Source organism: Crocodylus porosus, unplaced genomic scaffold, assembly GCF_001723895.1.
Source record: "Crocodylus porosus isolate Cpor-Errol unplaced genomic scaffold, CroPor_comp1, whole genome shotgun sequence".
NCBI lineage: Eukaryota > Metazoa > Chordata > Crocodylia > Crocodylidae > Crocodylus > Crocodylus porosus.
This window is the reverse complement of record NW_017728947.1, coordinates 34,692,203-34,703,320: the sequence shown is the minus strand read 5'-3', so window position 1 is coordinate 34,703,320 and position 11,118 is coordinate 34,692,203. Positions and strand designations below refer to the sequence as shown.

General features: G+C 47.9%; 1 protein-coding gene across 1 annotated transcript in view; it reads right to left on the bottom strand.

Annotated features, from left to right (window-relative positions):
- Positions 1-2,273: 2,273 nt before the first annotated feature.
- The window catches only part of TRIM44 (tripartite motif containing 44), a gene marked incomplete at its 5' end in the record, with an annotated part of 94,740 nt that continues 85,895 nt past the window's right edge, over positions 2,274-11,118 (bottom strand). Inside the window, 2 exons of the mRNA XM_019551023.1 lie at positions 2,274-2,601; positions 8,717-8,844. Of these exons, the coding sequence (XP_019406568.1) occupies positions 8,754-8,844 (91 nt within the window). The remainder of the gene's footprint in view (positions 2,602-8,716; positions 8,845-11,118) is intronic.

Below are 11,118 nucleotides of genomic sequence, written 5' to 3'. Positions count from 1 at the left end.
ATTAGTCACAAATTTGGCCCAATCCTTCCATCATAATTAATGTAGATCAAGGAAGAAAAAGGAAAAGGAGGATTTTTTTCCAAAGTCAGAAGTAAAAAAACCCCAGACTAACTGGCATAAACTGTCTGTTGGCCATGGGGTATTTGCAAAAAATCTGTGTGCATGTTGGAGAAGGTCTAGTTAACTAGTGCATGCATAATATGATCACTTCAAACTCAAAACTATAAATTCTTTATACTTCTTGCACACCAGCAGTAGAACGTGAGCATAACTGCTTGTTTGAAGGGTTGGGTGGGAGACAAGATGTTTTCTAAATCTTTTTGAATGTGGCAAGGTAAGTCAATCAGATTTTGTGTTGTCCAGTTGGAGTGATGAATGCATGAGCTGTGTAGGAGGAAGAGGCTCACATGTGTAAAGCACCTTGCCAAATGGGGCACATTTAGTAGGTATTCTTTTACAGTCACAGCCAGGTCCTGAGAATAGTCTGTTTCCTATATTCACAAGCCTCTTTGGGATGGCAGTTTTGTCATTTCCAGGGAATGTAGCTTTGGTGGAAGGACATGCTCACATGGAGGAAAGGACAATCATTCAGATAGGCAGGCATATGCACAGCTGTGAATATCTGGACAGAGACTTTGAACCGAGGCCAGCACATGATGTAGAAACACCAAGACAAATGTTCTGAGTAGGGCTACTGCATTCAGGACTGGCTGGAGTTATGTTTTTTAAGAACAAGTGAGCTTCTACCTTAATTATCAGTGGATCTCTTGCAGGTCGGAAATGCATGGATCACTGGAGTCAGGACTGTGGCTGACACAAGAGGGTATAATATTTTGTCACCCACTGACAGTATCAGACACTTTTTACAGTTGGGCCTTTTTAGGCATCCAAGCAGCCAAGGGGATCTACAGACTGTAGCACAGGTTTTCCTTGCACAAACAAAGACCCTCTCTAGGGTGGAATATTAAAGAAATCAACGTGGTCCTAGTGTATGAAAGGTCTACAACCTCACACACGTAAGCTAAGATGACAGATGCATATACTTATTTGTGAAAACCTTGCTAAGCTCTTTTCACTCATACAGTACCCTGCATTTCCAAATCATTTTGTGGACACTGCTGAATCAATCCTCATGCTGAGGTAGGGTAGCACTACCACTCCCATGTCACCAATGAGGCCACTGATGCACTGCTCAATTAGAATCATAGAAAACTTGGAAGGGATCTCAGGAGGTCATCTAGTCCAACCTCCTGCTCAAAGTAGGACCATTCTCAACTAGTTCATCCCAGTCAAGGCTTTGCCTAGCCAGGTCTTAAAAACCTCCAAGGATGGAGATCACATAGCCTCTCTGGGTAACCTTTTCTAATGCTTTACTACCCTCCTCCTGAGAGAGATTTTCCTAATATCTAACCTACTGCTTTCCTTGGTTCAACTTGAGACCATTGCTCCTTGCTCTGTCATATGCCACCACTGAGAACAGTCTAGCTCCATCTCTTGTGAAGCCCTTTTACTGAGTAGGGAATTTCAACCAGAATTTTCTGGCACTGCTGAGAGGTGCAGCAGAGAGTAGAGAAGGGCTGACAGGGCACTAAGATAGCAAGTGCTCAGGGTCTGTGATTTGTTCCAAGTAGAAAACCTGGAGTTGACCTCTTTGGGAGAGCTACTCATGGCAGCTCTCTGCACTGGATGATGAGAAACAACATGATGATTCATTCACACTCTTCTCTCCACCATACTATATATATCAGAACTGGCTTGCTCTTTGGGAACCTGGAGCAGATCTGTTTTTGGAGCAGGCAAGAGAGCGATGCCAAGATCAACCACCTTGTTTTGGTCTCATTTGTCCTCCCTCCACCACTGTACTGTTTTCCCTTGAGAGGCTGGGACATGGTACTAACCTGACATTATTGCAGAAGGAGAAACTAAGAAATGATTTGCTAAAGGTTGTAGGTGGAGTCAGTTTTAGAGATGGGATTCCTGGCTCCCCAGACTCTGTTAATATGGCATTACTAACTAGGCATGATCCTCATTCATGACGCATATTTCCCATCCCACTCTTACAAAATGGGCTGAGAAACCTTTGCCCTGTGCCAAGTTACTATATAGCAATTCATGTTGCATTTTTCAGAATACACTAAATTAAATTGTTAACTATACCTCTCAAATCCTTCTTCTTGAAAGACCATTTCCACCTCATATCATTTATTAATCTCAGCTGCACTGAATTATTAAACTGAAGTCTTCAATAACTCCCATCACTAAAAATACCAATGTGGCTTTTAGTCTCATATTTCTACTTTTTATTGTAATACATTCTTCATTTTAATTACTGGCTCCACATTTTCAAAGGCCAGTGCCTTATCTTTGCAAGATATTTGTCAACCTAAAAAAGGCTGATGAGTGAATAAGTCATTAGGTAAGACAAGCAGTGCATTCCCAAAGGAGGGGTTTGAGAAGAGTCACATTATTATCTAGGAGAACCAAAGATACCGCAGAGTTAAGGGAGGAAATGTCAGAGGCTGCTTCTGCTACACATGCGTCACCCAAGACACTTCTCCTGTCTTCTTGTCACCAGATGGAGTTTGAGTGGAGAGGATCCTTCTGTGAAGTGAAAAGAGATTTTATATCAGGGCTACAGGACCAGGGACTTGAGTTCGTAGCACCCTGCCCCTGTGGGAGGCAGCGGTTGCTGCAGTGAGTGGAGCCTAGCTCCCTGCACCACCATGGGCAGCATGGCTTAAGCAGAGCCTATGGAGGGGGTGGCTGCAGGCTTGCATGGGAAGAGCTGTCTCCCCACTGCTGTGCACACTCCTGAGAGGGGCCAGGAGAGACCTGTGCCCCACAAATCTCTGTGCAGAGAGGAAGCAGGTGCAGGCTGCCAGCTGTGGGCTCAGGCTCCCCGCTCTGCTGCCCTCCCCCTGGGGCCACTGCAGGCCGGCAGGTGGGACCTGGCGTGGCAAGGCAGAGTGGAGCCGGGCGGGGAAGCCCCTTGCTGCTGCAAGCCCTGTGCTGACCTGGTGACATGCTCCCTGCCTGCCCCACAGCAGAGGGGCACAACCCTGCGCTGCTGCCCCACTGCTGCCAGGCAGGCAGGGGACGCCTCACCAGGGCGACACAGGGCTTGCAGCAGTGAACAGCTTCCCTGCCTGGTCTTCCTCTGTCCTGCTGTACCCGGTCCCACCCACCGGGCTGCAGAGCCCCCAGAGGGAGGGCAACAGGGTGGGGAGCCTGAGCCCACAGCGAGCAGCCTGCACCTGCCCCCACCCTGCATACTCTTGTCTGGGCGTGCACACAGTGGCAGGAAGCCCCCTCCCCCCAGTCGAGCCGCCCATGGCCCTGTGGCCACGCATTCTGGCCCTAGACCACAAACCCCAAGCACCGCCCAGCTGGGCAGCAGTCCCACCCTGTCTCAGCCCCCGCCTTGCCCAACTCCCTCCCTCCTTCCCTATGAGAGCCTCAATCCCACCTCCCCCCCTGCCAGACTTACCTCCAGGAGCTGCTGCATGCACATGGAGCCCCCCTGCCTGACCACCTTCCTCCTGCCCCTTGTAGGCTGGAAATCTGCCAGCTCTTTCCAAAATGCAAAATCTGTGAGTTTCTTTGTTAAAATTAAAAATCCATGTTCTTCTCGGGTAAAAGGGGGAATCTGTATTTCCGTGGGAAAGTGAAAACCTGGATCCCTGTTCATCAGCTATTCTGTAGTAAATGGCTGTGTGCTATCTCTTGTCCCACTGCAAATGTGAGGTAATTTACCCCTCTCTGAAAATGGGTGAGCTGCCTTGCATTTACCAGGGCACAAGAATGTGCACACTGGTAGTTATTCTTAGTAACTTGTTTGTTCGTCTGACACTAAGTGTGGTTCCCCCATTTCTGTCTCCCTCTGAGAACCCCTACAGTTACTGTTGCTTAAATTCACTTCAGTCTGCTCAGTCATTCTTTTTCTATCTAGTTTTTTTTTCTTGCTTGGGCATTTTCAATTTCAGTGCTGGTAGAAAAAAATGCTGGGACCAACAATGACTTAGGCAAACACAGATTAAGCAGAAAATGCAGCGAAGGCTCTTGGGATCGCATTGGCTTTTTCCTTACATAAATAATGTATTGCATTATGGCTCTTATTCCAATCCCAACCTTTTTTAATAAGGGGAGTCAAATATAAGCTGTGCTGCACACAGCCAACATCTGAGAATTGAAAACCCTTAATGTATGTGGATGTACCAGTAGCTCAATGAAAAATAGATTTCCATAGCCTCCACCTTCAAAAGGATGCTCTTGAGAAGGCTTACATAAAAAGCTCTTTAATTTTTTAGGTTAATTTAGTGATGGCTGAAAATGTAGGACTGATAGCTCTAGAGACAGAGGGGTCAGAAACATGGCATATTTTTACCAGGGTAACTTATGCTTACACTGGCTGAAATCAGTGTAGCCCTACATTGATATAGCTTGCTAGAATATGACAGTTACCCTGAGAAAAGTGACACTAACATTAGTCTTGTGTCCATTTCTATCCCAGAGTAACTTGGCTAAATGGGGACAAGTACCTATTAGCTCCCCTGTCACCGAGTGGCGAGACACTGTAATAGTAACTGAACAGTGTGGCAGCTACCTGCAAAGACCTGATTGTTTGTCTGCTCCAAACACCACTTTAACTTGCATTCATATATAAAAGCAATACAGGCAACCCTCATCATTTGCAGGGGCTATGTTCTCGTGATCCCTGCTAATAGTGAAATCCGCGAATAAGGCACTGTGTTTCAGAATGACATCTACGTTCATGAACGCCATGCCCCGGCGGCTGGGGGGGGTACGGCTGCTCTGGTGATGGTGGGAGCTTGCTGGCAATGGTGGGAGCCCAGGAGCAGCAAGCGCGGAGCTCCCGAGGAACTTCTGTAAGTATATTTAAAATGTGGGTTCAGCATTCGTGAATATTTGAAACTGCAAATGCCAAACCTGCAAATAGTAGGAGTTTCCTGCACAAGTTTCATTGCTGCTGCCATATTTTGTGTCCAGGACCTGAATTACTTTAATGGTCCACAGAGCAGATACAGCACAGAGAGGGACAATGCAAGCAAGCTTGCTCCACATTGCCCCCTATCCTCCACATTCCCTCAAGCTTGACCAAAAGTCACTTCCCACAAGACACAATAAGCTTGATGTAAGCACACCCCAGCTTACTAAATCCTTTGCTTCTCTGCTGTTATAAGCATGTCAATGGAGATCTTCCTCAGATACAAATACTGCCTCTTTAAATTCACCTCATTTTATCTTGTGTTGGCTAGCTAGTTCACATACCTGTGCCCTTAGGTACAGGGGCTGCAGTGCTAAAGGATGACACACAATCCTCTCTGCCTTCCATAACAATCCCAATCTATCTAGACTAAATGGAGGGAGAAAAAGTGATCACACGTTGGCTGTGATCTCTGGTTCTCCCTCTATTTGGAGACGGGCAGGAAAGGAGAGCTTTTGCCTAGTACAGTGTAAGAGCTCATATAAGCAAAACCCCCATGAAGTGTAAAAGGTGCCCTGAAGCATTTCTTAAAATTAGATGGCATTATTGCTTTCAATCCAAGTTATGTGCTTGAAGAAAGACGACACAATCAGGACCAAGCACCTACCAGATGCATGTGTTTTTATACTGGGTTTTCCCCTCTAGTTCCTGGGGTAGTAATGATTCTGCATAGCCTTAGTGCAACTTTGGGTTTGTTTCTCACCATGAAAGCTCGATAGAAATCAAAATATTGCATGCATATGAACAGGAATGATACCTGCTATCACACAAGCTAAGAGGAAATTTTCAAGGGCCATCAATTCATGCTTTGAGGTATCTCGTGGGGCTCAGAAATTTTCCTTCTCCATACCCTTGGAACATTACTGAAGGAGGAAATCTTCATTTTTATCAATTAAAAGTAGCATGTCAGTTTTGATAGCATTAATTAATATTATTTTAGATTAACAGTCATGGTGGTGATGGGGTTACATCTTTTCCCTAAGCATCTGACACTGCTTGTGGCTGGGAAATAGGGCTAGATCGGGGCGGGCAATTATTTTGGGTGGAGGGCCACTTGATGAGTTTTGGCGAGCTGTTGAGGGCCGCATGGGTAGTTCCACCCCTTCAGTTGCCCACCCCCTGGTCACCATCTCAGGACTGGACGTCTCGTCCCCTGACCCCTGACCTTTGCCACCAGAAGTCCCTTCCTTGCACAACTTACCAGGTAGCAAGGGGTTGGGACCCCTAACATCCTGCCCCAGCAGTGGGGTTTCAGAGGCATCAGACCTCCCCCAGAACTTTCCCCCTACCTGTGCCAGCTGGTCCAAAAAGGAGGCGGCTCTGCCACCACTTCTGCTGGCCAGTGCTGGCCCAGTGGGCTCGCCCTGTCCCCAGCAGCACCTGGGAAGCTGGCTTCAGCCACACGCTGCTCTGGATGGGATGGACCCAGCCAGGAAAAACAGCATGCAGCTGAAGCCGGCTTCCCACGTGCTGCTGAGGACGGGAGGAACCTGGCCAGGTCAGCACCAGCCAGAAGAAACGGCGGCAGAGTCGCGTGCTGCTCGGGATGGGACGAGCCCAGCCAGAGCGGCAGGGGCTCAGCTGCACTTTTCGCCTGCCTGCGCCCGTCAGTCCCGAGCGGCGCACGGCTCTGCCGCCGCTTCTGCTGGCCGGTGCCGACCTGGCCGGGCTCCTCCCGTCCCCAGCAGCGCGTGGGAAGCGGGCTTCAGCTGCATGCTGCTCTGGATGGGATGGACCCAGATGGGTCAGCACCAGCCAGCAGAGGTGGAGCCGTGCGCCGCTCGGGACTGACGGGCGCAGGCAGGCGAAAAGTGCAGCTGAGCCCCTGCCGCTCCGGCTGGGCTCATCCTGTCCCAAGCGGCACATGGCTCCGCTGCCACCTCTCCTCCCTGGTGCTGACTGGGCCGGAGTTGCGGCCCAGCTGCTGCTTCCCCTCCCCAGTGCCGGCCCAGCCCGACCCTGCACGGCCTGAGCGGCATGGCATGGGGAAAGCCTGCCCAGCAGTCGCTTTCCTGGGCTTACCTGCAGGTCAGGGCCCTTTTCCAGTCCTGTGCAGCAAAGCAGAACCTGGCCCAGACGCTTTTTCCCCTCATCGGCACCACAGGTTCTGGCCCAGCCCCCCTCAACCCCTTGCAAGCTGCAAACGTGGCCTGAGCCAGGGCAGGGCGAGGCCAGGTGGATCAGGCTGTGGTCAGGGTTGGTTGCCTCGCAACCAGAAGCCAAGAAAACAGCCTGAGGTGCTGCAGCTGGTGCTGCCGGAGGCTTTTAGAGAGGCAGCCACCATTACGTGGGTTTTGAAGAGGCTCCGCAGGCCAGAGGAAAGTGCTTGGCGGGACGGATTCAGCCCGCAGGCCGTATTTTGCCCACCCCCTGGGCTAGATGGACATTTAGTGGGTCAATTTTTTCCTTGCGTTACTTGCCAACTCACTACCCAGGAGAAACCCCTCCTTCCATCCTACACCAATGGAGAGGAGGGGGAGGGTCCCTTTGCAGTCTCAAAAATAGCTCTCTGCTACCGAGGAGCAGTTGCTGTTAAATGAAATATAATGTTCCTTGAACCGCAGCCAGCTGAAGCAGCACAGACCCTGCCTGAGCACAAGGACTATCCTTTAATTACACTTGAATAAATTCAGTGCTCCACATTTTGCCCCTGCTCAGAAAGGAGCTTAGTGGGAAAGTCAAAACAGATCTCTGCCAAAGGGGAAAAATAATAAGGCAAGCTCCATAAATTAAGGCAAGTAAGTGTATCCTAGGAACAAGAAAGCTCATGCAGACAAGGGGAGTCATGCCATGCATAGAAAGCAAATCCCCACTGCTGGTGCCCCCTCATGCCATTCCAAGCAAAGCTCTGTGTGAAGTGTTTGTGAGCAAGCTGGAAATGGAGAGGCCCAGAAAAATAATTAAGAAATAAACTCTACTATTTGGTGGCATCTGTCCCACAGGGAACAAAGTGTCTTTTGTGAAACCCTCCTACCAGAAGCCTCATGCAGTTTGAACTGCATCCATTGGTTTTAAACCTAAAGCAAGTTCTTGTTCTTTCTCTTTGCTTTTAGTACAGAACACCAGGGTGAAATAGAAATTTAAGAACCTAGGACTACTCAACCAGGACTGGGCTACACTTTTCTCAGGACATGAATCAAATGTATTAGTATCTAATCTAAAAAGATCTATTAGTGTTACCAAGAGATGAATAGTACTGCAGAATATAAAAGCAGGTAAGGAGCTCAAACAGGGTGAACAGATCATCCGCAGACTTGCATACTGAAATCATTGCTTGTTTGTTACATCTGGCTCAGGAGTTTTCCTGCCCAGCACATCTCATCTAAAATTGAGATTTGTAAAGGTCCTAATGGCGTTAAGAACCCAACATCTCTTTGAAATTCAGTGGGATTTGGGAACCTAAGTAATGTATCTCCTTTGAAGACCACAACCTAAAAACCTTCAGATGTACTTACCTTCCTTTGGAGCTCTGATAAGGCAACGCAGTCCAATCACAAGACTTCCTGCTTCATTGCTTCAATGTGTGGTTACAGAAGCGGTGCCAGAACCAAAAATAAACGAGCTTATGCATCTCTTCAGACAAGAGGTTCCTAACCCTAGTCTATCAGTTTTCACTAGGAATGGAGAGCTACTGAAGGACTGCAGTTCTTTCCATCTTTTCCTATGCTGTAAAGTTAAGCAGGTACTTACTGAGAAAATGAAAAAAAATACCTGTGGAGTCTGCTGCAGCCAAGACCATATCAAGTTCTCAGCAGGGCCCATTGGAGGAAGATGACAGGTCATCGTCGTCATATCGCCTGTTCCCTCGGGAAGGAGAAGCAGGAGGGAAAGGGCCAGCTCTGTAAGCAAAGCAGAAGAGACTGGGAAAGGACTCAGAGACCAATTAACTAGCACACCCATGGAGAACTGACTCCCTGTGTGACAGATGAGCTCATCGTGGGCACTGGCTGCTACTTCACCTGCAAAGGTTGCTGGTGCACAAACAGCGCAATATCCAGCTGTACTTGTGGAGCTTGATTCTTCTTAGATTGTCCCCAGTGTCAAATTGGGGTAACACCACTGAAATCAAAAGAGGATATGTTGGCATAAAATGTGAGAGGTCAGAGTCAGGGCTTGTGACCTGCATGTGCTTGGGAATTTGTCCTAGGAAGGAGGTAGCATTGTGTAGTGAAATACCATCATGTCAGTAACTCTGGGGAAAAATAATCGTACAACACAGGAGAACAAATCTGAGCTCAGCTCCTTTTCTTTTAAAAGAAAAATGAACAGATGCTTTGCAGAGAACCATCTCCATTTTGCCTGCCATTGTGCAACTGGGTTGCATGGTTCATGCCACTATTTTGAGCTATATAGCCTGAAGGTCCTTTTAGGTTAGTCGGGGAGAGAAAACTATTAAAAACATTTTTCTTAACACCCCCCTCTTGTGTTGTCAATTCTCAAAGATTTTTTTGGCATGTAACAAGGCCAGAGGAAATCTCACAAGGACATACGTTCCAGCCCAGTAACAAATTACAGCTCAGCCTGGGAAAGACACCCCTCTGATTGACTGCCTACTCCTCTAACCTACTTCCTAGGGCAGAACATACAATATGGGCTGCTGCCGCAAGCAGGTAAAGGCCTTTCTCACACTCCGGAGGAGCTGATACCCCTCCTCCCCTCTTGATAATGGTAGGGGGAGGGAGAGATAAGGAGGGGGATTTAGAAAGAAAGAAAGAAAAAAATCCAAGCAGCTCAAAGGGGCCCTGTCACCCCTCTGCCCTCCCTTGTGAACAACAGAGGAAAAGCTGGGTAGGGGGCAGAACTTGCTCATGTGGTGGCTGGGGACAGAATGAGGGCTGAACATGTATAGGAACTGGAGGGCGAAACTGATACAGGAACAGAACTGATACTAGGGCAAAACTGATCATGGAGAAGAGGCAGACATGGGAATGAAAGCTCTTTAACATTCATACGCTTACTATATTTGGGGAGGTAGGTAACACCCATCCTGTTCCTAGGCAGCAGGAGCTCAATCAGATCAACAACCAACAATTAGTGTACACTTATCTTTGAAAAGAATCTTGTGATTTTGAGATCAATCTTAATTTGGGGTGATGATAAAGCTTCATTTGGAAAGATGTGGGGTAGTGGTGGGGTTCATGGAAAAATAGGGTTGGATGGGATCTCAGGAAGTCATCTAGTCCAACCCCCTGATCAAAGAAGGATCAGCCCCAACTAGATCATCCCAGCCAAGGCTTTGTCAAGCCAAGTCTTAAAAACCTCCAAGGACAGAAATTCCACCACCCCTCTTTATAACCTGTTTATAACGTGTTTTATTACCCTTGTAGTGAGAAAATTCTTCCTAATATCTAACCTACACTTCCCTTGCTGCAACTTGAGATCATTGCTCCTTGTTGTAATCTGCCTCCTCTGAGAACAGTCCAGCTCCATCCACTTTCAAACTCCCTTTCAGATAGTAGAAGGCTGCTATTAAATCCTTTCTCAATCTTTTCTTCTCTAGACTAATTAAGCTCAGTTCCCTCAGTTTTTCCTCGTTAAGTCATGTCTCCCAGGCCCCTTAGCATTTTTGTTGCCCTTCACTGGATTCTTTCCAATTTGTCCACATGCTTTCTGTAGTGGGGACCCCAAAACTGAACACAGTACTCCATTGGCCAAATCAGTGCTGAATAGAGCGGAATAATCACTTCCCTTGACCTACTGACAATGTACCTACTAATGTAGCCCAGTATGCCATTAGCCTTCTAGCAACAAGGGCACACTGCTGGCTCATATTCAGGTTATTGTCCACTATAACCCCCAGGTCCTTTTCTGCAGAGCTGCTGTCCAGCCAGTCAGCCCCCAGGCTGTACCGGTGCATGGGACTGTTCCATCCTAAGTGCAGGACTTTGCACTTGTCCTTGTTGAACCTTGTGAGATTTCTTTTGGCCCAATCCTCCAATCTGTCTAGGTCACTCTGAATCCTAGCCCTACCCTCTAGCATATCTACTACTCCCCACAGCTTGGTGTCATAGTTTCATAGTTTCTAGGGTCGGAAGGGACCTGAGCAGATCACCTAGTCCGACCCCCTGCCACGGCAGCAAGATGTTCATCTAACCTCCTCTTAAACACCCCCA